The sequence below is a fragment of the Panthera leo genome, chromosome Y (assembly GCF_018350215.1).
Source record: "Panthera leo isolate Ple1 chromosome Y, P.leo_Ple1_pat1.1, whole genome shotgun sequence".
NCBI lineage: Eukaryota > Metazoa > Chordata > Mammalia > Carnivora > Felidae > Panthera > Panthera leo.
The window spans coordinates 5,741,457-5,769,331 of record NC_056697.1 but is presented as its reverse complement, the minus strand read 5'-3'; the positions used below and the strand labels follow the sequence as shown (position 1 = coordinate 5,769,331).

At 42.4% G+C, this 27,875-nt stretch overlaps 1 protein-coding gene across 1 annotated transcript in view; it reads left to right on the top strand.

Annotated features, from left to right (window-relative positions):
- The window catches only part of ANOS1 (anosmin 1), a 182,256-nt gene that overhangs the window by 102,052 nt on the left and 52,329 nt on the right, over positions 1–27,875 (top strand). Inside the window, exons 3-4 of the mRNA XM_042926553.1 lie at positions 8,452–8,514; positions 26,174–26,396. Of these exons, the coding sequence (XP_042782487.1) occupies positions 8,452–8,514; positions 26,174–26,396 (286 nt within the window). The remainder of the gene's footprint in view (positions 1–8,451; positions 8,515–26,173; positions 26,397–27,875) is intronic.

The following is a 27,875-nucleotide window of genomic DNA, read 5'->3' as shown; positions in this document are numbered from 1 at the left end:
TATAGGAAACACTAATCCTTGTTTGTTGATTTAGCAGATGTTAATTTGACCGGGTTGGATTGTACAGAATGCTGACTGCTTTGTTTTAACCATGGGTTCTATTTATTTAATGTAACGTAATTATGGGTTCTGTTCCTTGATTATTGGACATGTGTGAAAATTTGAATTTTATACCAACCTTTTGTGCTTCAGAATTTATTGTAATTGCTAGTTAGGTAATATAACTTCCTTTGCTGGTAATGTATATAAGTTAATATAATTTCTTTTTACGAAAGTGTTTGGTTAAATGTAAGGTATGGAAATTTGTGCTAACCTGTCCAGATGGAGGTTCACCAAAGCAGTAGCAATAATTTCCCTCTCTGTTACTACTTTGGCTCGTGGGAGTTGGGTCTCTTTGTCTGTGGTATGAAATACTGAGTCTTATTGGTTATGATTTCCTAAGTACCTTGGAATTTGTAACACCCAGGGCATTTTGGAGCTGAATCCTTTCCGAGATCATAGTAATTCAGTAATCTTACAGATTTGTGAAGTACTTTTCAGTTTCCAAATCCCTTTCACATATATTATCCTGTGAAGCACTTGTAGCAGGTGGCGTGAACAGCACAGTGTTCTGTAATGGAAGTAACATTCCTTTGAGTGTGCCAGAGCAGGGGTCCGGCTTCCAGTTCCGGAAGTTTCCACCACAGTCACTTCCTTTCTTTACTCAACCTCTCTAAACTGCAGTTTCCTCTCTGTAAAATCTACGAATAATAGTACCGCATTGTATGTACCTCCACAGATCTGTTGTGATGAGGTGCCACTAAACAATTTCAGAAGTGCTTTATAAATCGGTAAAGGGTTCTGGCGCTCTTTGACGTTCAGTAAAATTTCGGACAACAGGAACAACTGTACTCTCCTGGTGGAGTTAGCGCGTGGAGACCGAATATGTGATTTTCCCACAGCTGCAGGTTAGACACATGGCAGAGATGGGGCTCACACCCAGGCTTTCTGGGCCCCTGTTCTGCGCTGGCTGCATTTCTGTGGTGCACGGGATGTTCCTGAGAATCTGTTCTGGTGTTTGTGTGCTTGGTCCCACATGCCTTGCGAACGAGGCTTGTACACGGCCAGCAGACACAGCCCTCCTGAAGAGTTTATAGTCAATTGGAGACAGTGTGACTTTAGTACAACTCATAGTCAACATGAAAAACTTAAAATGTGAGAGGTCTTGGGGAATGCTTGAGTTGCAGACGGGGAATCCATGTGTGCTGTGTATGTAGCAGTGGTCAAAAGCAGGTGGTTTGAAAGAGCTGTTGGTCAGAGTGGACAAGGACAGAACAGACTCTCTTTAAGGAAGAAATATAGTAATTCAGTGGAAGTTGAGGGGTCTTGCTTTTGGGGAACAGAAAAGAGACCAGCTTCATGGCAAAGCAAGTCATAGGAGGCTGAAGAAGTTGGTTAGGCAGGATTTGCTGGTTGACCAGATAGATGTTCTGTATGTAAAACTGTATATTTGGGGCTTAATTGGATAATTACTGTCTAATTTTGTCAGAGAACTCACATTATCAAAACCATGTCTTAGAAGGATGGATGTGACCAAAATATGTAGAATTGTGGCATAATTAGAGGTGACAGTTCTGAGTTAACCTTTCCTCCTCTATCCTGGGCCACTTGTTTCTCAGGATCAACTGTTATTACGACTAATCCACTGCATTTCGGTTGCCCCTTTTTTTTTTTTTTTAAAGAAATTTCTCAACCTCAGCACTATTGAATTTGGAGCTAATTTTTTTTTATCACTTTGTGGGGGGTGGTGAGGTGGGTACTATCCTGTGTGTTGTATGATATTTAAGCAGCATCCCTGGCCTCTGCTTGCTGGAAGGAATTGTTACTTGTTTTCACTTGTTACAAACAAAACCATCTACGTATATCACTAAACATTCCCTGGAAGGGCAAAATTACTCCCATTTCAAAACCACTTAGAGCAATTAAAATAATGTATCTAATATTTTATGCTGTAAGTAAATAGCAATAAAATTACCTACACAGCACTGTGCAATACATTTAGAAGTCGTAAAGGTTTACATAGAGTAAGTATCCTGGCATCTCTGAAGTTTCGCATGCTGGGCAGCTCTGGCCGAGAACTAGAAGGCAGTGAATAGCACTGTGTCCTAGTCATTGGGCGAGATCTCCACTTTACGATTCTTTTTAATCGTAACTTATTCCTCCTTCACTCTCACTCATTATCTGCTTGGTCCCTGGGCATCTTTGAGTGTCCCAGCTCCAGGAACTGCTTATGAAAACATTTTAACTCATCAATAAGTTTGCTTAACAGATGTTTATTGAGCTGGTACTATACGTGAAGAATCTTGTAGTAAATGTCACAAGGTTTCAGTGCTCAGTGCTTACATTTTAGTAGAATATCGTATGTACAGGTTTTGTATTACTCTATGTCAAAATATAAATGTAATACAGAATTATCACCTAAGGAAGTGATATTGTAACTGTGTCTTTCTACATGAAGTGAAAAATAATTGATGCCTAAATTCCAGATGATGATCTATGTGATTAGCTCTGTCAGCTGATTGTTTAAAAATTTTCTCTGAATTTTGAAGTTTTTCTTTCTTTGCATGAAGCAGTAACGTGGGAAGGAATAATTTCATAGAGTTGATCATCCTAAGGTGTGAAAGCTTAAAACACTTGCTAAAATAGTAACTTGTTGTTGTTGTTGTTTCTTTGTCATTTGATCAGGGCACTTACAGTTGTCATATGTAGTAAATTCCAAAGCAATCGGCTGCTTGTAGTAACCTTTTTCTCATGGAAATGAGATTTCAGTCTGCCTTCTTTGACAAACCTTTTTTTTGTTTTGTTTTGTTTTTAATCTGGAGGAACAGGATGCTTTTTCTTGTTTGAAGTGTGCGAGAAATGGTTGGGCTTTTTGTTCTCCCCCTCTCTGGCTTTTATTGCAATCATTCTACCTGGCTAAGAGCACTCTAAAGAAATAGAGCTTTGGCAGACCTATCCTGCAAAGATTTACTCTGATTTCTATATCCAGGCTTTTCTTGTCAGATAGCTTTCACAGAGGATTATTAAAAGAAAATGTTGGTTGGCATGAATAACATTTCGTGATATATCTTTAGACACTGATGACTACTGGTTATTGGAAATAAGGCAAAGCCTGCAATTAAAATAGAACTTTAAATGAATTGCACATACTGATGCTGCACTTGGCAGATAGATTTCAGATTAACAAGAAGACAAGTGCGTTATGTATTGCTTCCATTAGCATTTCACAAGTAGGCCTGTGTTTGGAAATGATATTTCTTTCGTATAAGGTATTTGTTCCACAGTCTGTCAGGAATTGGGTTATGTGGAATTGTGGAGGTTTCAAAGGATTGAAACTTAAAAACACTTTTTTTTAATGTTTGTTTATTTTTGAGAGTGAGAGAGACAGAGTATGAGTGGGGGGAGGGGGCAGAGAGAGGGAGGGAGACACAGAATCTGAAACAGACCCTAGGCTCCCAGCTGTCAGCACAGAGCCCGACGCGGGGCTTGAACCATGAACTGTGAGATCATGACCTGAGCCGAAGTCGGACACTCAACCGCCTGAACCACCCAGGCACCCCGAGGATTGAAACTTTTTAATGCACTGATGTCTGTAGTTGTGACAATGCAGCTAGGCACGTATGTAGTATCGTGTTTTCACAATTTACATGTTTGGTAATGATCCAAAGCTAGAATGACGTAATTTTGAGACATCGTTAGCCACATTGCATCGAGCAGTTTTACGTGGAACGAATGTTCTATGTTTCCTGAATGAAGTGACAAAGACTTCATTTGTAAGTATAGCTGAACTTGTCTCTCTGAAAAATCCCTAGACCTTATGGAGTGGTCCTCAAACATGATGGGGCATGTCTTCAACTGAACAACATCTCAAGGTATCCTCAAGAGTGCCATTTATTATCCCCAAATGGTCTTGAGAAGGAAATAGGTCTAGATATACTTAGTAAATGACTACTAAACTTTGTGGCTAGGAATCAATGCCCAAAAACGTACAGAGAGCTCTGAGGATAAGGAAGTGGACTTACCTTCAGGAAACAAGACTGACTCTTTAAGGAACTCGTAAAATATGTCGGGTAGACAAGTTTTTAAACAATTTCATTGCTGTTAGAAACCGGTGTTCTTTTAGAACTGTTATATCGGCAAAACCTGTGATTTGCTCTAATATGCTTGGGAGGGGTGAACACCAGTGAACTGGGGACAAATCCGTGCAGGCCTTAGAGAAGTATCATGAAAGAGCTCAAGTTTTAAAAAATAAAATACGGGCGTTTGTGGGGCTCAGTCCGTTGAGTGTCTGACTTTTGATTTCGGTTCAGGTCATGATCCCAGGGCCGTGGGATGGAGCCTCATGTCAGACTCTGTGTGTGGAGCCTGCTTGGGACTGTTTCTGTCTCCCTCTCTCTCTGCCCCACCCCCCCATGCTTGCAGGGTCTGTCTCTCTAAAGTAAATAAAAAATTAGGGGCGCCTGGGTGGCTCAGTTGCTTAAGCGACCAACTTCGGCCCAGGTCATGATCTTGCAGTTTGTGAGTTCGAGCCCCATATTGGGCTCTGTGCTGACAGCTCAGAGCCTGGAGCCTACTTCAGATTCTGTGTCTCCCCCTCTCTCTACCCCTCCCCTGCTCACACTCTGTGTCTCTCTGTCTCTTAATAATAAATAAACATTAAAAAAATAAAGTAAAAAAAATTAAGATTGAGATAACTGAAAAATGAATTGTTCCTATGCAACACTAAAGAATATAAAATATAAAATATTCTTACAAGAAATAGGTTTTTCTTAAAAAATAAAACAAGAGACATTGTGAACTCTTTTTTTCCATCGAATCCTGTAGCCGTTCTTTTTGCTCCCCTAGCTTTATTGAGATTTGATTCACAGCATTGTAGAAGTTTAAGTTGTACAATGTGCTGATTTTTTTTAACTTTTTTTAATGTTTATTTATTATTGAGTGACAGAGAGACACAGAGCGTGAGCAGGGGAGGGGTAGAGAGGGGGATACATAGAATTTGAAGTAGGCTCCAGGCTCTGAGCTGTCAGCACAGAGCCCAATGCCGGGCTCGAACTCACAAACTGCGAGATCATGACCTGGGCCGAAGTCGGACGCTCAACCAACTGAGCCACCCAGGCGCCCCACAATGTGCTGATTTGATACAGGTATCTCTTGAGAAAGGTGTACCACAATAAGGCAGTTCTTTTTAAAGTTTAGTAAACTTCAGAATTTCCCGGGAGAATTTGTTACAAGGGATTTCTGGGTCCCCATCCCAGAGATTCTGACTCTAAGCCTAGGGGCAGAGGCTGTGAATTTGCATTTCTGACAAACTACAAGATGAAGTTCATGTTATCCGCCAGTGATGACAGTTTGAGCACTTTTATCATGACAGATTGATAGTTGACACATGGACAGCACTTTGTTTTCATATGTATATATATTTTTTGATGAAAAGAAAAAGACAATGGATACCTGAAGATTAAGTGTCACCATAGAGTCTTCGGTCTAACGGTATTTATTTATTTATTTATGTATGTATGTATGTATGTATGTATGTTTATTTTTGATAGAGAGTGACAGCAAGTGGATGAGGGGCAGGGAGAGACGGGGACAGAGGATCTGTGGAGGCTGTGTGTGGTCAGCACCGAGCTCGATGTGGGGCTCAAACTCATGAACCCTGAGATCATGACCTGTGCCTAAATCAAGAGGCGGACACTTATCGGACTGAACCACCCAGGTGCTGCCAAACTAGATCTTTATTTTAAAAACAGAGGGGGAGGTGACTACCAAGGACAGTGAAAAAACACTTTCAGTATGTATCCTGAGTTCTTGAGTATGCATATCTGGAATTTAACTGAGAATTTTGACCTTAATTGAAAACTTTGTCAATAATGAAATAATGATCATAGATAAAATAATAAGGACCTTATGGGTGCCAGGGTATTTAGATGACTGACATTTATTTTATTTTATTTTATTTTTAATTTTTTAATGCTTATTTATTTATTTATTTTTAATAATTTTATTTATTTTTTTTAACGTTTATTTATTTTTGAGACAGAGAGAGACAGAGCATGAACGGGGTAGGGGCAGAGAGAGAGGGAGACACAGAATCGGAAGCAGGCTCCAGGCTCCAAGCCATCAGCCCAGAGCCCAACGTGGGGCTCGAACTCACAGACCGCGAGATCGAGACCTGAGTCGAAGTTGGACATTTAACCAACTGAGCCACCCAGGCGCCCCTTAATGTTTATTTTTGAAGGAGAGAGAGACAGTGTGAGCGGGGGAGGAGCAGAGAGAGAGAGAGAGAGACAGAATCGGAAGCAGGCTCCAGGCTCTGAGCTGTCAGCACAGAGGCCGACGTGGGGGCTCAAACTCACAGACCACAAGATCGAAACCTGAGTTGAAGTCGGCCGTTTAACCAACTGAGCCACCCAGGCGCCCCTTAATGTTTATTTTTGAAGGAGAGAGAGAGAATGTGAGCGGGGGAGGAGCAGAGAGAGAGAGAGAGACAGAATCGGAAGCAGGTTCCAGGCTCTGAGCTGTCAGCACAGAGGCTGACGTGGGGCTCGAACTCACAGACCGTGAGATCATGACCTGAGCCAAAGTCGGACGCTCAACCGACTGAGCCAACCAGGCACCCCTAGATGACTGACATTTAGCTACATGACTGTTAATTTTTTTGAGAGTTAGAGAACACGTGTGAACGTGTGAGCCAGTGGAAGGGCAGAGGGACAGGGAGAGACAGAGAATCCCAAGCAGGCGCAATGCCCAGCACAGAGCCCACTGCGGGGCTTAATCTCTAGCCCCTGAGATCGTGACCTGAGCCGAAATCAAGAGTCAGACACTCGACTAACTAAGCCACCTAGGCTGTTAATTTTTACTAATTAAAACTTGCTTTAAAACATAAAGTTGAGAATCAAATCTCCACTGTATTAATGTAACATTTTAATTTCAACCATGAGGACTGGGTGTTATCTCTTATGTATTACTATATGTTATATAGAGTGTATATAGTACTATATATTATTTATAGTACTGTATTTTGTGTGGTATATGTAGTGTATATATAGTGCTGCAGTATTCATAAATGTGTGTGTGTGTGTGTGTATGTGAGTATAGATAGATAGACCCATGGTATAGTATATATAAGGTATATAGTATACATGTAATATATATAGTACTATAACTTATATATTATACTAGTGTTATATATAGTAGTAAACTATATTATACATGTATATATACTTTATCCCATAATCTTTATTGTTACTTATATAAATATGTATACATTTCATATATAATATATACTATTATACGTGCTGTACATTATTATTAATATTTATTATGATGGCTGTTATTGAACAATGGAGCCTAGCCATCACCTCTGATGTGTTTAAATATATATATGGTAACAGATTTTATACATATATTCAGGCTTTATTCTGTATTCTGAATAGTTTTTTAATATTTTTAGGTTGAATTTATATATTCTTTATATTTATTTCATAAGTCTTTATGTTACAGTGTATGAAATGCATTTTGGCAGAGTAATTAAACTGGATACGTGTTCATACTGGTGGACCCATTGAGCTGAAGGCATTAGTTAACAAGTACCTATTACATATATTTAACACACTGAAACTTCACCCAGTCACCTGCGGAAGAATATATAGAAATAGAGAAAAAAGGGGCGCCTGGGTGGCTCGGTCGGTTAAGTGTCCGACTTCGGCTCAGGTCATGATCTCCCAGTCCGTGAGTTTGAGCCCCGCGTCGGGCTCTGTGCTGACAGCTCGGAGCCTGGAGCCTATTTCGGATTCTGTGTCTCCCTCTCTCTCTGCCCCTCCCCTGTTCATGCTCTGTCTCTCTCTGTCTCAAAAATAAATAAACATTAAAAAAAAATTTTTTTTAAAGAAATAGAGAAAACAGGCCCATGTTGCCGGTTGAAAACAAGTCCATGGTAGAGTTTATGAAAAAACAAAATTCATCTGTGACAACAACCTGTAGAAAACATTTCTTCTGTCCTTTTTTTAAAGACTTCGTTTTTAAGGGATGTCTCCATCCAACGTGGGACTCAGACTCACAGCCCCGAGATCAAGAGCTGTGCGCCCCACTGACCAAGCCAGACAGGAGCCCCTAGAGAACCTTTCTTACTGAATGCAAATACTTGTCATCTAAATAGTGTTCTGCCTGGTGGTGGGCACCACTACCTTCCCTACATGGCACCTGCAGACGGGGCAACTTTTCTCCGGTTGTGTTGGTTCCTGTTCTGTAGGGATGGCCCTGCTCATACAACGTTGATGCGATCCACCGGGGAGCTGGCTTTGCTAAACAAAGCAGATGAGCAGACACGGAAAAGTGAGGCACATGGGGTTTCTTCCTTTGGCCTTGTTCCTGTCCATTTGTTTATTGACTCTTCTTGTTGCTCTCTCCCAGTGTCTGGAGCCGTGCAAGGACACCTGGGACCTACAGAAGGAGCAGTGCCACAGCCTCTGCGAGGTAAGACCGCGCCCGTGTCCATCAGGGGAACCGTAGCACGCGGTGTAAATCTCCACAGGGATCACTGGTATGGAAGGGCACCCGCCTTCTTCTGCAGGTTGGGGAGATCAGTTTACTTCGGCAATGTGTGTGTGTGTTTCTGTGTGTGTTTCCGTGTGCGTGTGTCTGTGTGTGTGTGTTTCTATGTGTGTGTGTGTGTGTGTGTGTGTGTGTATGTTCACGTAAAAAAGAAAAACATTATTGAGCTTTCTTAAAACCTAGCGACCCCCTGCTTCCATTATTGGTTAATCAGACACACAAGAATAGCTTTTACTACATATGCTTCGAGACTAGAACCTTTTTAAAAGAATTTTTTTTCAAATGTTTATTTTGAGAGAGACAGAGACAGAATGGAAGCAGGGGAGGGGCAGAGAGAGAGGGAGACACAACATCTGAAGCAGGCTCCAGGCTTTGAATTGTCAACACGGAGCCCAATGTGGGGCTCTAACCCATGAACTGTAAGATCATGACCTGAGCTGAAGTCAGACGCTTAACTGACTGAGCCCCCCAGGCGCCCCAGGAGACTAGAACCTTCTTAAAGGTATAAACTACGGCTGCCCTCATGGGCTATTCTGCAAGTAACTGTCAGCATGATGTTGAAGTTTACCTGCTGGTGGGAGAAGACACCCATTTTATATGTAGTGTGGTGCTCAACATTTCCACATCATTGTTCACCCCCTATCCTGGGCGGAAGGCTTAGCTACTTTTAACTGTATGGGAGGTATCTTACTTGCCCTGTGCTCTCAGGTAGGTCATGAAGGGTGTTATTGTCCTGGAAATTTCCTGCCTAAACTCATCAGTCATGCTCCAGAGGGGACAGCTGCTCTACTGGGCTGTCTCCTTCAGAGCAAACCAGGGGTCTGACCCAGCCTAGGATGTGCTCAGACACAGCCAGGAGGAAGGGGAGTCGGGCTGAGTGCATGGTGGCCTCTTGAAGAAAGGAGAATGGGGGAAGTCCACAAGGCCTGTGCAGAGCAGTGGTTGGGGAGTCTACTGTGGCAATCCAAGAAGCTCTGTAGGGAGCTGTGGGGAGCCAACCAGAAGACACGCCCCACGGCATCAGAGTGACATGATGTTACCGGGCTTCTCTGAACGGAACTGGAGGCTGATAGGGAGCTCTTCTGAGCTCCTCCAGAGAGACCTAGCATTCCAGCCTTCCCCCGCGTGAGGTGTTCGTGTGGTCCCGTTGCCTGTGTGTCCCCTTGGATGGCGTGCAGATTCTATTCTGAGAATATGAATGTGGAGTTGGGCTAATAAGAGCTCCATCAATTTTATGGGGGATAAAGTTTCTCCACAGTCCCCTGATATCCTTGGCCTTCCCAGTAAACGTGGAGATAAGAGAAGGCCCATAGCAAGTCCATGAGAGTCATGTGTGGAAGCACTGGGAGGCTGGGGCTCATCAAGTCGGATGGCTCCCCAACTCTAGGTAGAAAGACCAAGTCTGACACTTTTCCCTGTGTCCAGGTGCAGCTGGGGCTGGGCATGCCTCGGACAACTATGAAGGGTGGTGGTGTAATTGGGTTCTCCCAGGAGAGCGTTCGGCATTGTTTGGGAAAAGCGGAATGGAAGTTTCTCAATTACGAACATGATCAATATGAGGTCTTCCTAATCTCGCTTTGGTTTTGCTCCAAAAGTCGTACTCCGCATTTTGTGACTGCTTGGAATATTGGCGGTTTGCAAACTCTTACGGACTGACGTCTGTGTTGCCAGAAGCACTTCAGACCCGAGGATTGCTGTCAACGAAGTCTTTGGAAGCATTTTGTAATCGCAAACATGAAAATGCCTGAATAATACATACAATTGGCAGATACGCAAAGTTTTTTTAGCCAGTTGCTCTGTAAGGACACTCACAGCGAAGCTAATGATGTAGTGTTACATCGGATGGAAGAAGAAGCTTCATATGTCTTTGTCACCAGCCCTTTTCTGGATGGTGGGGATGCTCCAGAGTAGCGTAAATCATGGTTTCTGTCCTCCATCAAGGGAGCTGACATATTACCCATCCGTTTTCCCAAAACATTTTGGCTTCTTCAGGGATTCAGGCCAGACTTCTCCGGAAAACATATGCTGACCTGGCATTCAATTTAATGTATCTCTTATTAGTTATCTACTGGTACCTAACAAATTACCCCCAAGCTTAGTGGCTTAAAACAACACCCATTTATTATCTCACAGTTTCTGTGGGTCAGGAGTTTGGACACGACTCAAATGCATTCTTTGCCTCCGGGCCCCACAAAGGCTGTAACCACGGTGTTCGCCGCATTCCATTCTTGTGTGGGGGCTCGACCGCTTCTGCTAACACTCTGCTAACAGGCTCATTGCACTTGTTGGCAGAATCCATTTCCTTATGGTTAGAGGACTGAGGTCCCGTTTTCTCAATGGCTGTTGGCCGGGGTCCACTCTTAGCACTTGCAAGTAGCCTACAGGTCCCTCACGTGTGCCCCCCCGCCCCAGGCAGGTCACAGCATGGCTGTTCTCCAGCAGGAGAAGCCTGATCTCCAGTCTGCTGAAACCAAGTCTCATATAACACAGCATATTCTCAGGAGTGACATCCATTCCACTTTTCTGTATTCTACTGGTTAGAAGCGAGTCAGCAGCCCTTCACCCCCAAACACACACACACACACACACACACACACACACACACACACACACACACACACATGCAGACATCAGGAGAGGTTGTGACTCTGTGGGGCTCACTCTAAGGTGTATCTACTCCAGGAAGCAAATAAACTGAAATGGTTCAGGCCCCTCGAAGCATAGAACAGAGCAGAGTCATCAGGAATAAAACAAAGGTCATGAGCTGAGGCAGTGTCTTGTATGTTCCCTAACACACACACCTACTTATATTTTGTATTTTGTGCTTTGCATAAACCATACATCCACAGGAGTTAAAATATGCTGTTGTAGGATCTTGGGGAACAAGATGTAGCACGCTATTTGCTTCATAAACACATTACCCCCTACTATCCATGACTCTGGGTTGACACTGTTACTTCCGATATCCGAGAAGGAAGATAGAACTGAAGGTCATCTGAAACCTCTGTCCCTGGAAACTCCTAATGTGACAGCACGCTTCTGTAATAACCGTTCCCTCTGAAGCAATCATGAGGCCTTCTGAACCAAATGCAGTTTGTTAAAATGGGACTCCTGTACAAATGGTGATTCCTAGTCTGGCAGGAGAGGTTAATTGAAACTCAAGAGGCGGGAAAGATAGGGACCTATTAATGTGAGCCCTCTGTGGGCGCGCCTCATCCCACAGTCAAATAACTTGAGCCTCGCTGTTCGATTTCAGTTCCGTTGGTCACTTGTACAGCTCTGTATATGTTTCCTTTCTGTTTTGCAGTATGGCTGACTGTTATGTTGAGGTAGACTGAATCTTGATGGACTGACCCCTGTTGTGGCATTTTGGAGGCTACGCACTCACTGAGGCAGACCTCACTACTCACTCACTCACTGAGGCACACCTGACACAATGCTGCCTTCCTCTCGGTTATCAGCGACTTACTAAGAGTGCATACAGGCTCCCTGTTTTCATGATCTAAACTTTCCTAAACGTTGAGACCCAAAAGGACTCTAGATTCTTCTACAGGTAGAACAGCTAAACTGTTAGATATGTTTGACCCACTGTGTTTATTTGTAAGACAATCTCAGCTTTATTTGTCTTCTAAGGCACAGGTTTGCAAACCATGGTCCCCGGAGCAAAACTGGGCTGCCTCCCGTTTTTATAAGGAAAGTATTATAGGAGCGTGGCCACACCGGGTTGTGTATAGACTGTCTGGGGCAGCTCCCGTGTTACGGCAGGAGAGCTGAGTGGTCCATGAAGCCGGGGCTATTTCCTGTGTGGCCCTTGACAGAAAAAGGTTTCAAACTCCTGCCTCAAGAAAAAAGAGCAGCGGTCCTAACTATATCACAAAACCTGCCCAACTATTCAGAATGTTGTTACTTCCTAATCTGTGTCACCAGCACCCTTTTCTAAACAAAGCATGATTGTTTTTTGTGTTTTAGTCCTAAAATAAATTTTCCTACCTGGAAGAGACTTTTGAAGGCATGTTAATACACCTAGAATTGGTTTGTGGCTTCTTCACATCCTGATCTCTTGAACTTCTCATTTGATTTTCTATACAATTCTACTTTTTGCTACTTTTTGGGCTTCTGTCAGAGTTAAAAATGCTTCTCTTTAAATGAAGAGGTTAAATGTGTTAGAGCAAGCATCTTTTAGGATTCCTTCTATGGATCACATGGGATAATTTTCCCTGTGTCATTTTTTGGAGCATGTTGGGTCATGACAGATACATAGAAAGGTCAAGACAGATACATAGACATTGTAGGAGTCTAAATTATTAAGGATTCTTTTTCTTTCATAATGGCACAAAATAATTATGTCCATTACAATTGATGTTGTCTGAGCTTTGGTGAAGCGTGACACATGGTAGTTTGACCTCCTTGCTGGAGGACACGCTTCTCATCTTTAAATCTGACGTTTGTGATTTCACATCCTGGTATGAACTCACTGAGACCTCAACACTGGCAGTTTGAAGTGTGCATTAGGGTCACAGAGAATTGAGGCCTAATCTGCATCAGTGATATGCCAGTGAGAGAGGGATCCAGGGTTTGTAGTAAAGCTGTTCTCGGACCAACCTGGATTCTGATAGATCCAGTTCTCGTCAGTGTGAAAATAGGAATAGGAAGGAGGTTTTCCCTCAACCAGAGATAGGATTGTTGGTTCATTTCTTTGTGTGTTTTGCCTTTCAGAATGTTTTCCAAGCTTATTATATTTGATTTTCATAACCATTCTTGGAAGTTGTGTCTGAATTTTACCAGGTGAACTTGATGGTCAACAGAACTGATGCACAAGGAGGAAAATGGTTTTGTTTGCCCAAGATTGATTCCATGTTTGGTCGGTAGAGGAACAAGATCTGGAATCCAGGTGGTGGTCCCTCTCTGGTCCATTGTGCTCTGCCCCCAGCACCTGCTCCTGACTCTGCTGTATTCCAGCGAACAGAGTAGAGGATAAAGTTGTCCTTCCCCCACCAGGAAATAAAGTAGAGCCTGTTTCTCATGGAAAGTTGTTGGCCCCACCATCTGTCGCTTGAACACGCTTAGCAGAAGGGAGTTTTGATGATGCAAAATCCTAGTGAAGTAAGGGTACGTCAAGGAACAGGGGGAAGAACAAGGCCCCTTACTACTTTGGGTGCACTGAGCCATGGAATGTTCCAATACTACTGAAAACACATGTCAGAAACTAAAGCTGTGAAGATTCATCACGCTCCTACAGAGGGTCTCTTGCACTCAAACATGTTACCCTTCCAATGCTCCAAAACCCAGCTGTGCGTCTTAAAATCTCGGGTGCTGGGTAAATGCATGCATTCGGGAATGGAAGCAGTGCCTTCTCCTGTTCTGGAACATCTGTGCAAGAGTTAGCGCTACTGAAGGATGCTGATGAATGGTGGACAAGAACATGGTATCGTATGCCAAGGTGTGTGTGTTCTCAGGATACGATAAGAGCTCAGCTACGTTGCTGGGTGTCAGTGTGGGATTTGTGGAAGTTTCCTTCTGAAAGCTTCACTGTCCTTAGTGAAATCTGCTGCGTGGCCGGGAGTGGTAGGTGAGAGAGGCAGTGGAGCCTGGGGTAACCAGTGAATAGCACATGTTCACAAAGTGCTAATTTTTCTTACCTTATAAATAGTAAAATTTTATTTTTAGGAATGATAAACGTTTACCTCTTATTTTTACAAATGATAAACATTTACCTTTCAAGGTGATACTTATATTTCTGGACTGTGATCTCTGGGCAGTGGGGAAAGTGCAGACTCTGTCCCAATTTCTTTTCACCTTAGGAATCGCAGGTGTCCTGGGACCGAAACATGGCCAGGCATGCTTATGGCGTTTTACAGTTCTTGTGAGGCTGCCTCTACCAGTCCTCTCTCTTTTTTTTTAATTCTTCAAAAAAATTATTAACATTTATTAATTTTTGAGAGATAGCATGAGCAGGGGAGCGGCAGAGAGAGAGGGAGGCACAGAATCCAAAGCAGACTCCAGGCTCTGAGCTGTCAGCACAGAGCCCGATACAGGGCTGGAACTCACAAACTGTGAAATCACGACCTGAACCAAAGTCAGACACTCAAGCAACTGAACCACCCAGGTGCCCGGACCTCTTTTATTTTTAATGGTTATTTATTTTTGAGAGAGAGCAACCAGGAGGGGAGGGGCAGACAGAGAGGGAGAGAGAAGATCCCAAGCAGGTTCTGAGCTGTCAGCACAGGGCCCGACATGGGCCTCAAACCCATGAACCGTGAGATCATGACCTGAGCAGAAGTTGGATGTTCACCTGACTGAGCCACCCAGGAGTCCCTACCGGTCCTCTTATAACAGAAGCTATCCTCATTATGTCACATTTTATAGTCCTGCAAAATGAGAAAATCAATAATATTGAGTGACTTTTTAGGGTTTTTCAGTAGTTTATTGGCTTGATGGGACATATTCTCCATGGAATGTAGGATGTTTCACCCCCATTTAAAAAAAATTGAAATGAAAAAAATTTTCATTGAATTTTTATTTTTATTTATTTATTTGAGAGAGAGTATGCATGCACGTTGCAGGAGGAGCAGAAGCGGGGGTGCGGGGTGGAGAGAGAATCTTAAGCAGATTCCACACTCAGCACACAGCCCTGAGCCACTCAGGTGCTCAGTTTTCATTGAATTTTTTTAAAGATTATTTATATTGAGACAGAGTGCAACTGGGTAAGGGGCAGAGAGAGGGAGAGAGGGAATGTGAGGCAGGTTCTGTGCTGTCAGCACAGAGCCCAACACGGGGTTCAAATTCACAAACCACGTGATCATGGCCAGAGCCGAAATCAGGAGCTGTCGGATGGACATTCAACCAACTAAGCCACGCAGGCACCCAGTTTTCACTGAATTTTTGTATGACGCTGGGGAATACAGAATCATATGTGGTTCGCTTGGAGGAGAATTGATGAGTTTTGAAATTTTACAAGAAGTGGAGACTGGCAATTATTCTGAGTGATTTAAAGACCTAGCTCACCTGGAAAGAGGGACAAGGCAGGTGGGAAGCATTAAGGGCATATAGCATGGAAACTGCAAGAGCATCAAATTTGAGTAAAAAATAAAAGATGCATGTAAAACATTTAACCAGGGTCTGAACATGAGAAACATTGAATAAAGATTAGCCATTTTTACTCCGAAGGGGTGGGCACGGTTAATACTTGTGAATTCTGCGATAGGTACAGACTTAAAAGGGATTTTGTCATCATGAGGTGACTAGAACCCTGTCAGAGGGTTTCTGTGGAGCAGTGGTCATCCATCTGTAGAACTCTGGGCCGTAGAATAAAAAGTACAGGAGGAAATGTCGACCAAATCCACACAACTGTCTGTGTCCATTTGTTAAGAGTGTCTGTGTGGGAGGAGGGGAGGGGAGGGGCTGTGGCCAGGAACCTTCAGTTTAAGGATGTGATTTTTGTGTACCTTTCCTTTGGGAAGATTTGAATACATTCGTATGCTGGGGGAAACGAGTCTTCTCAGGGGTGTGAGGTTGCAGGTGCTCTGGGTAAAAAGCCCAGGGTTCTGGAATGAGAAACCAGGAAGGACGTGGAGAGACACTCACATCCGCAGATGCCTCCTGCAGCTTCTAGAATGGTCCAGAATGGCGCCTTTCACACTCCCTTGTGCACACAGATCACCTGGGCATCTTTTAGACGTGCTAGTTCTGATTCGGGAGGTGCATGCTGTGGGCACCCAGAGTCTGCATTTCCATTAGGCGGCACTGAGCTGAGCCCGTGGAAGCAGGGGCTTTTCCTACGCAGGAGAACGCGCGTGTCCCGCTTGGATACTGGGGTGCCCTGTCAAGGGCTCGCTCGGAGTTGTGCGCTGATTGTCTGAAGTCTTTTGTGTTTTCTTCTGTGATATTCTGTAGACAGAGCAGATGCGAATTGCTGATAAGGACTGAAAAGAAACCAACAAAAAATGGTTTTTAACAGGGGAAACCCCTACTTTTTTATTTCTCAAAATGCAGAATTTTAGTTGCTTCTTTGTTTCCATCCTCACATGAAAGGTATAGGTATAGAATTCCAGGTTAACACTTTTTTAAATTAGTAGTTTAAAAATATCTCTTGGGGCGCCTGGGTGGCTCAGTCAGTTAAGCGACCGACTTCGGCTCAGGTCATGATCTCACGGTTAGTGAGTTTGAGGCCTGCCCTGGGCTCTGTGCTGATGGCTCAGAGCCTGGAGCCTGCTTCAGATTCTATGTCTCCCTCTCTCTATGCCCCTCCCTCTGCTTACAGTCTGCCTCTCTCTCTCTCAAAAATAAATAAACAGTAAAAAAAATTTTTTTTTAAATCTCTTCATTTTCTCCCCAAGAGGAAGTTGAGGTAAACCTAAGATGACCATAATTTGACAAATGGGACACGTACTCATTGGAATGACTTCCCTAATGCATGTTTCTGATGTTCTCCTAATTTATATTATTCATGGTCAGGGTCTTTAACTTGCCTGGGAACCAAATTAATTGTAATCCCATCTAATAAATTAGGATGCATGATTGAGTTTCCAGGCAAATTATAATTGCATTTCCAAACATAAATTAGAAACATTTGAATTGAGACTACTTTTCCCTATTTTATGCATACTTAGTATTTATGTTCCTTCTCTGAAAGATGCAACTAGAGATTTTTTTTAACAGTGTAATGTTTTTATGGTTTTGTGGAAATTATATATGCACATTAAAAACTTAATGTAACAACTACACAGGAGGGTAAAACCAAAGCATTACTCCAAATTCTACCATCCAGAATATCCATGGTTATCTGTGCAAAAGAGTTACCACAGCAAACCTAAGACCACTCTCTTAGGAATTCCTAATTAGGGTCACCTGGGTGGCTCAGTCGGTTAAGCGCCTGACTTCAGCTCAGGTTACGATCTCAGGGTCTGTGGGTTTGAGCCCTGCATCAGGCTCTGTGCTGACAGCTCAGAGCCTGGGGCCTGCTTCAGATTCTGTGTCTCCCTCTCTCTCTCTGCCCTCTCCCACTCACCTCTGTCTCTCTCTCTCAAAAATAAATAAACATAAAAAAAAAAGAAATTCCTAATTAAAAGATTGGCTCTTGGCTGGCATGTGGGAACTCAGGTTTGGGCTGGGTTCCCCCCATTCCCTAACTGTAAGAGGGGCTCACTGTCCCTAAACTATTAGTACAACAGTATGGTTGTGATGGCCACCAGTTTCCCAAGGGCTGTCTGGGTATTTGGGCCGCAGCCTGGTGACCAGCCTTGTCAAAAATCTGGGCACTGAGTGTCTCCTTAATGTCTCTGGTGACGGCATTTCACATGTATTACCTGGTTTCCTGTGGACTTCATGCTACACATGTTTTCCCTGTTCTTGCTTTTACTATAATAAATCATAGCCCAGAGTAGGACTATATGCTGAGCCCTATGAGTCTCCCTAGTGAATTAGCAAACCTGGGGTTGTCTGGGGGACCCCAATACATTACCATCAAGCGAACATCTTATCTGGTATCTCAATGCTTGATAGTTTTTTTAATAATAATGCTTGAAGTTTAATACTGTTTGAGCTTAACAGAAGAAAAAGGAATCTTCAAATTTGGGAGAGAAAATGATTATGAAAAGTATTATGAGATCAAAAGCATTATTTAAAAAATTTTATATTGGGGCGCCTGGGTGGCTCAGTCGGTTAAGCGTCCGACTTCGGCTCAGGTCACGATCTCACGGTATGTGAGTTCGAGCCCCGCGTCAGGCTCTGTGCTGACTGCTCAGAGCCTGGAGCCTGTTTCAGATTCTGTGTCTCCCTCTCTCTCTGACCCTCCCCCGTTCATGCTCTGTCTCTCTGTCTCGAAAATAAATAAACGTTAAAAAAAAAAATTTAAAAAATAAAAAATTTTATATTTGCTTTATTATATACTGATGCCCTAAAATTAAGTTCCACGCAAGTTACTTATATGTTCTTCACACCAGTCTTTGTGCCTCCCAATTTTTCTAACGTTATTATTTCCTAATTGTTAGTTTTATTACATTGAATATTCTTCCTTCACCATAATTCCTGGTTTATTTAATTTTAGTTATATATTTATGTGGATGATAAAGCGATCAAGACTTTTACACCTATTTCTTTACACTTGGCTTCTAAATTTGATCATATCTTGGGGTGCCCGGCTGGCTCAGTCGGTAGAGAATGTGACTCTTGATCTCAGGGGTTGTGAGTTTGAGCCCCACACTGGCTGTAGAGATTACTTAAAAATAAAATCTTTTATGGGGTGCTTGGGTGGCTCAGGGGGTTAAGCATCTGACTTTGGCTCAGGTCATAATCTCACGGTTCATGAGTCAAGCCCAGTGTCGGGTTCTGTGCTGACAACTCAGAGCCTGGAGCCTGATTCAGATTCTGTGTGTCCCTCTCTCTCTGCTCCTCTCCCACTAGTTCTCTCTCTCTCTCTCTCTCTCTCTCTCTCTCTCTCTCTCTCACTCTCTCAAAAATAAATAAAAACATTAAAAAAATAAAATCTTTTAAAAATGTGATATCTTTTGTTTCTAAAAAGGAGTCCATAGATAGCCATTTTCTTTGAAATTGTTCACAACAAACTTTGCCTACCACTGTACATGAAGTCCAACTTGGATTGCACACGCTTCTCTCACATAATATATAAGTATCTGCATTATTTTCTTTGAGTACTGAGCATTGTACTAGCTCATTTATTCTTGTTTCCTGCTTATCTGTAGAATGGCTGAATTTGGCATTGCATCGATTTGTAACAAAGCCTCACGGGTGCTATGTTCTTTGAGTTTTTTGAGAATGTTTCTGTCACATGTACGTTTGAATAACAGCTTAGCTGATTTTATGTGTGTGTGTATATATATGTATATGTATAGTTTATTTTCTTACTATTATGCAAACATTGCCATATTAGCTTCACACATTAAATTTTGTAGGGAGAAATTGACATGGGGGAAAACCATATTTTCTCCATCGTGATCAATTTGCCCTTTTTACCTGGATGCCTGAAAAATTACATTTTTATAATTTTTTTCTTCCACATTTTCATTTAAATTCTAGCTAAGTAGCATACAGTGCAGTATTGGTTTCAGGAGTAGAATTCAGTGATTCATCGCTTACATACAACACTCAGTGCTCATCCCAACAAGTGTGTCCTCCTTAATATCCGTCACCCATCTAGCCGATCCCCCCACCCCACCCACCAGCATCCCTCAGTTTGTTCTGTATTATTAAAAGTCTCTTATGGTTTCTCTCTCTCTCTCTCTCTCTCTCTCTCTCTCTCTCTCTCATGGTTTGCCTCTCTCTCTCTCTCTCTCTCTCTCTGTTTCTATTTCCATTCCCGTATATTCCTGTTTTGTTTCCTAAATTCCACATGTGAATAAAATCACATGGTGTTTGTCTTTGTCTGACAGACTTATTTCTCTTTGCATAACACACTGTAGCTCCATCCACATCATTGCAAGTGTCAAGATTTTATTCTTTTTGATGGCTAAGTAATATTCCAGTGTGTGTGTGTGTGTGTGTGTGTGTGTGTGTGTGTGTGTATCAATATGACATCTTTTTTATTCATTCATCAGTCAATGGACACTTGGGCTCTTTCCATAGTTTGGCTATTGTTGATAATGCCACAAAATTATATTTTTCTCCTTGAAGTTCAATAGCACAAACTGTGTCTAAGTGTTGCTGATTTTTATCAATATTCCTGGATAAAATTCCTTGTCTTTTGATTTGCATATATATAATTTACATATATACGTGTATATCTATGATTTCCACATATACTTGTTTATCAGAACCTATTTAGAATGTGTTCCCTCTGTGCCTTGACATTTTAAGAGTGTTAGAAGCTCCCAGGTGATCCTCCTAGGAAATCAAGTTGAGAGCCACTGTCTTTGCTGCCTTCTTAGTTTCCCCTGAGATATGGGATGGTCTGTAGGAAAACACTGTTGCAAGAGTGGCCCACACTCTTACTTGTTTTGTGATTTCAGATAAATTATAATCTCCCTGAGTTTCTGTCTCCTCATGTGTAAAATGGAGATCATAATGGTTATGGGGACTGGGGAAGAATAAGTGAGACGAGCAAGCAAAGCCCCTGGGGGACGGATTCTGCCGTCAACGTTGCATGTGTGTATTGGCTGAAGCAGGAAAAAACAAACCCACCCAAGCCCTGGCTTTTCTCAAAGACTGCTATATTTGATACATGACACAGTTCTGTTGAGTTGAATTAAATACCAAGTCCGATGTTCTCTCCATATCTGAGGCCTCATATTTACGTGATTTCTAACATATTAAGATAATTTACTGAATTTGATGTTTTTATGTTCATCATTCCATGATTACTACACAGATTATTTGATTGTACAGTACCTTGCATTTTATACCAAACAAAACAAAGATAATAGTATCTTCCACAAAAGCATCCAAGAACTGGTAACCTAATATTTATTGTATTTCATTGTATTTTTATCATTTGCCAGGTAAGTTGAGCTTATTAGAATATTGCCCAGATAAGGCACTAAAATACATATTTTAGTTTTTAAGCAGAGAGATGGGATGTAGGAGAGATTTATAAGAAATTTATAAGAATCAACAATATATAATATTCCATAAAATATTAAGGATTTTCACCTAATCCATTGCACCAAGGGTATTTTCATTGACTATAATACTTTGTCTTATTTGACTGCATGATGACACCAGTAGATACTAACTACTCTAGAAAAATACATGATCTTTGAAGAGTATTCTGTTCTTAGTTTTGCGTCGGGTAAGGGCAGAAAAAAGAATGAACAAAAATTAATGAGCATAGTAACCATGATTTTCCCTAATTTTAAATTAGAGCCAATGACTTGGCAAAAGATGTATGATTTGTATGATTTGCAAAATTATTCACGTTTGTAGTTTTAAATTTTTTTGGTTTACTTATTTTGAAGGAGAGAAAGGGAGTGAGTGAGCACACAGCAGGGGAAGGGCAGAGAGACAGGAAGACAATCCCAAACAGGCTTCGTGCCATGGTGCCATCAGCATACAGCCCAATGCAGAGCTCGAACTCACAAATCATGAGATCATGACCTGAGCCGAGATCAAGAGTCGGACGCAACTGTGCCACCCAGGCACCCCTCATATTAATAGTTTTATAAGGAGTTGGAATTACATTAATCTTACAATGAACAGTTTGTGTTAGTAGCTGGTACAATTTTATAAACAAGTATAACATTTAGCACATCCATCCGTGTTTCCACACATGTTTTCGTTTCCCATGAAGCTGATGGCCATTGTACTCATCATGATGGGGGTAACTTACACCTTCCCTAAATTTTTCACATCTCTTGACGAGTCTCCCAGTAATTAACTCGTAATATCACAAGAAATAGTAGGTGCTTATTGGTCAGGAGTATCTTTACTGACACTGAGTGACCTATGTTCGCAGGATTTACAACTGGCCATTAGTGGCCCAATTTACACATTTTCTTTATGTCTAGAATACTAATATTCACACATCATTTTCACTGACTTGCACTCATTTTTGTCTTTATTCCATTCAACTAGTGCATTCTCAATAAGCTATGTTTAAAGGCCTAGTGACAGACCTGCATACAGAGACCATATATTCTCCAATTTACATTCAGACCACTAATAGTTTTTCAACCTAATCCAAGATAATTATCCAAGATAATTGATAGAGAACATTAAAATCTGCCTTTAATAAACAATGGAACCATTGAATCCGAGTCATCTGTAAGACAGTTGTACCAAATCCATGTATTTGTAAGACGAACCCCCAAACTTAGACTTTTTTCTTTCTTATAAGTGCCAACAGGGCAACGTCCCCCCACACAGATTTCAGAACTTAATCTGGCAGTAGCATGTTGGAAACTTGTGATGGTCACACTGTGGAGAAGCAGAGCCAACTTTCTGTCTGTGGCTCTTAAAACATTTTTGTCGGAATAACAGAAGAATTTGGAAATGTTAAACAGTAAACTTGTAGCATGGGAAAAGAAAAGAGACACCAATTACTCCACTGCTATTGAGTACCCATTGGGGTGCATAATAGGGCTTCGTCCTTTGTATGCACCGTCTCATGTAATATTCATAACGTTATTTGTATTACTTCAGGCTCATGTACCCGTCGAGAAAGCTCCAGGGCAAGGATGAACTTTTTTTGTTCACACATTTGTTTCCACGGTTCTCCAAACACTCACATGCACACAAAAAAAATCACAGTTTTGAATCCATACCAAGAAGGAGAAATATTGAATGAATGTACAGAACGCCTCTCACATCAACCAGAAGATCTAAATGAGTCTGCTAATTATCATTGTTCCTGTTACATGGCATTCACTGGGAACAAATGTTTTAGACCTGGGAAGGCCACTGTTTTTGTTTATTTGTTTTTAATTCTGCCCCATTTGCTCCATCAGTAAATTGTTAAGATGAGGAGATACTGTCTCTGACCGGGAAGTCTCTCACGGTTCAAGGGTATGGCGGTTGGCGCAGTGATGGTGAGAGTCACGTGAGCAGAGAGCCCACACTTTGTTATCTGAATCTCGAATCATACCCTGTTTTCATATGTGACGACGAAAGAGGCCGATGTGATCGTGCCGTAGCGCAAACTGAGTCATGGTGATATCCCAGTTAGCAAGCCGTAAACACTTGCCAGATTTAATAAAGTTATTTGTACACGGCCATTTCAGCCCATGCAGGCCAATTGACTTGGGTAACTAAATATTTTCTTTCAGTGCATGTAATGTATACGTTGTGTTGAGAGAGAAACTGGCCAGCACTCCATCATTGTCATGGATCCCTTTACGTCCTTCCTTGATTCCACAGTTAGGGTTGGACTTAAATTTAGGAATTCAAAAGCCAGTGAAGGGAAACACACCTAGCAGCTAACAGAAAAATGAACTGTGAAATTAAGACAGAAAAGCCTTAAGAACTGACGAGGCTTTCAGTGTTTTACAGTTAACAAAAAATTAGCTACAAATTTATGGTACTTCTGTATTGAAACCATGGCCTTTCTTGTAGGTTTTACCCGGGAAGTTCTTCAGTTGAGACACTGTTTTGACTAATAATCATTTATTTGACATCCACGATTGTAACTTACACTTTGGGGTTATACCTTTTCTAGCCAATGCTTCCAGTTTTCCCACTTTTGTCAGAGTCTGAACTCTTCCATCATATTTAATGGTCATACAGCATTGACACCTGAAAGTACATTAGTTTTACGCTATCAGAAAGACCACGTGTCTGTGAGAGAGCGCTCGTATCTGATACCACACATGTCCTCACAGTATGCACACATTTCTCGCTCTTAGGTAAATTTTTTTTGATTGTGGTAAAATACACATAATGTAGCGTTTGCCGTCATAACTCGTACGCAGATTTTTTTTAAATTTTATTTTGAGAGAGAGAAACAGGGAGAGAGAGAGAAGGAGCAGGGGAGGGGCAGAGAGAGAGGGAGAGGAAGAATCCCAAGCAGACCCCATGCCAAGTGCAGAGCCCGACGTAGGGCTCAATCCCATGAACTGTGAGATGGTGACCTGAGCCAAAGTCAAGAGTCGGACGCTTAACCAAGGGAGCCACCCAGGCGCCCCAGGCAGGTTCAGGCACCATCGGGAGAAGGAGAGGAGAAGCAGCATGGAGGACTGCCCTGGGGTTGGAGTTTTCCTGGGTGACTGGGACGCGTCCTGGTGCTGGAGTTACCATGTTTGTGGTTTCCAATGACATTTCAGTCACCATCAACATGAGGAGTAAACTGGCTATAATTAACTCCCTTTTTGGAAGCAAGGTAAAGACGTGGGTGTCGCTAGCTGCGTAGAGGGTCAAACTCGGTCATCAGTAAGAAGCAGTGGTCAGCATGCTGGCAGGTGTTTCCCAGCATGTGGTAGAGACTCGTGTTCAGTCACTGAGAAACAACTGGTAACACATGGTAGGTCTTACCAGGTGGTGGGCAGCGTTATCAGGAGATGCCCAGATGTTGCCAGGTAGCGGTGAGCCCTATGCAGTCATCGGTGAGGCCAGTGTTGACTCCGCCACCAGAAGTGTTGCCGGGTGCCATTCAGGGGTCCCCAGGTGCTACCAGTCATGAGTCATGGCTAGTCAGCAGTGTGGAACAGCACCTACCACATGCTGTTCACATCGCACCCCGGTTCGTGGTCACCAGTGCCACCACATGTAATTCTGCTGTCGCTGACTCCTATTTGACATCAAACAGTAAACAGAGAACCTTCCTTGGTGGTCTCCTACCTCCAGGAGGAAGGCTCTGAGTGGAGCCCCTCTCTGACACTGCTGTTGGCATTGCTTAGGGCTGACTGAGCACAGCCTCACCAGAGTTCAAGCCCGTGCAGGTGAACACTTCGTGCACACGGAGGGGACAGTTCCAGACAGTTCCCCTCCTGGCGGGGTGCCTGCGGTTCGCCACGTGTCACTCAGTGCCCCAGTTCTTGGCAGAGGGTGGGTGTGGGAGTGCCATCCCCACTGCCTGGGAGCCTGGCTCACAAAACCTTCTTTAGCAACAACATGGCACCCTTACAAAGGGGATGGATGGAGGGCTGGGACTTTACCTGGCTGGACAGGTGCATTGCAGCTGACAATGGGTTTAGGGGACTGGTTGGGGTTAGGGTAGCTATCTTGGCAACCAGCCATCAAAGCAAAAGGAGCATCACCAAATGCTGTCCTGAACCATTTTTCCTAAGGAAAAAGACACATTTGATAAGTGACCATTTCCACTACTCACACTGTTTCCATAATGCGACTGACTCTCTAAACAAGCCAAGGAATACCTGTTCTCTCTAGTGTTTCATTGATTGTGGGCGCAACTGAAATATCATCAGCCATATGCTATCCAGAACCTGACTGTGTCACAGGTAACAACGATTCACATTCGTTTTCTGCAGAATTTACTGACAATTCCATATTGATAAGAGGTCCCATGTGCACATTAACTCTAGAAGCTGGATATTATTAAAATATGTTCAATTAACTGAGGCTTACACTACTATTTGATAAGCTATCACTAAATGTGTTCACTGATGTGAGGGTTGTAAATGTTCCGTAGGGCTACAGCGAACACATCTTGATTAGTATTGACCGTGCAAAAACTAAATGACTCATTAGAGAATGAAAATATGTGTACAGTGGTCCAAAGAGCCCCTCAAATGGTACTAACATCCTTTATGAATATTTGTAATCAATTATTTGACAACCACATTTAACTCACAATGTAATACTTTGTGAATGTGTGTTTGTATAATTCATGTGTATCTGGAAAGGTAGAATTCAAGGGTTGGGTTCCTTTTAGAAATTAACATACAGTATTATGGGTTTGGGGGGAAAAGAAAACAAATCTATTTATTTTGTAAAATATTCCAGGGAAATTTTGACCAAGTAAGAATTTTTTTACCTTCCTTTCTGATGTTTTGGAAATCAAGCGTCCTGAGTCTGTCATAAGAGAAGTTCTCTTTTAAGGGCACCAGGTTGCCTCTGTCGGTAAGAGCGTGTGACTCTTGACCTTGGGGTTGTAAGTTCAAGACCCACGTCGAGTGCAAAGATGACTTAAGAATTTTACATCTTAAAAATAAGAGAATGGTTCTTCTTGTCTCTTTAGCCTCTGTTCCCCAAGAAGAACTACGAATGCCTGACGAGCTGTGAGTTCCTCAAGTACATCCTAGCGGTGAAGCAGGGGGACTGCCCGGCCCCCGAGAAAGCAAGCGGATTTGCCGCCGCCTGTGTGGAAAGTTGTGAAGCTGACAACGAGTGCTCTGGGGTTAAGAAATGTTGTTCCAATGGGTGCGGACACACCTGCCAGGTGCCCAAGACGCTGTACAAAGGTAATGAGCAGAGCACCCACTGTGAAGGGACCCTCACAGTGGGGTTGTGTGTGCATGGGGAAGGGTGTCAGTCAAAGATGGCCCCACGGGGGGTGCCCAGGGGGCACAGTCGGTTGAGCGCCTGACTCTTGGTTTCGACTCTGGTCATGATCTCACAGTTGGTGAGTTCAAGCCCCACGTCAGGCTCTCTCTGCCCTCCCCCACTCACTCACTCTTTCTCTCAAAAACGAAAACCAAAAACAAAGATGGCACCATTGTAAGAGAAGAAAAATGGTAAGAAAGTGTACTTTGTGCCACAAACATCTGAAAATACCACTGGATTGTATAGATCAGCCACAGCGCACACATTCTGGGGCAGAGCAAATCATCCTTATCACATTTAACATTTCAGGAGGACAACATCACTTCAGGAACTTTCTCGTACTCTTCTCCAGTAAGAATAAATCAATTCGGCTGCCCTGGGTACATTGGAGTAAATGGATTTCAATCCTTGGAAAATGGGCTGGGGGTGGGGCACCCTCGAGAAATGCATAACCAACGCACCAGTATTGTGGATTTCCTGTTGGCATAATCCAAGAACACAAATGTCATTGTGTGGACGGTCACTATTTTGAGTCGTGTCTTGAGAACCAGGGGGAGGAAGAGCTATCTTCCAGAGATGGGGAGTCAGTTCATCAAACCATTTATATATATAAATATTATTATTGATATTATTATTATAAGTAGAGAGAATAATCTTTGATTCTCCTCTCTTTCACACCAACTATTTATTATTTCCAAATATAGGTCAGTTATTTTTAAACCGCATGAAACACTATCGCCAGCAATATGCCCGTTTTGAATTATGTGCTGGCTGGCGAACTATTTTCAGAAGTCCGCTCTTACATCACTCTCATCTCCCAGGACTTATGTCCCTGCCCCGGTCTCCTCTGGCCCACACTGAGAATTACTCCAGTCTGAAACCTGTGTAATCCATCCGGCTTTTCTTTTCTTACTGCACACCCCCCCCCCCTTTCTTTTTTCCATAGGATCTTTGGAAAACTGGCATAAATACCTGTCTCAAATTCAAAATAATTGCCGCTTTCCCCTTCTTACTGGGTGACGTTTCTTTAATAGATTTAATGTTTTATTGTTTTCATGCCTCTCATTGTAAACTACATAAAATCGCTTTTGCAAAACCGAACACCATTTAATTTTTCTAAAGTCTGTTATTATGAAACCTTCTCTGTTATTATAGATCATTTGCTATTTAAGTATTAGCATTCACCACAAAAATAGCATGCTTTTATAATGATTGTTGAAAACCCATTTGTAAAACCCTTAGTGTTTTTAAAGTAGGGTGTTTTAAAGAGGCATTATATGTTAAAATATGCTTTTTATTTAAAAAGCATTGAAGAGCCAGTGTGAATTTCAAATATGCCTGGTTCACTAAGAATAAAGGAAATAGTCTGTGAAGGGCCAGCATAAAATGATTAATTA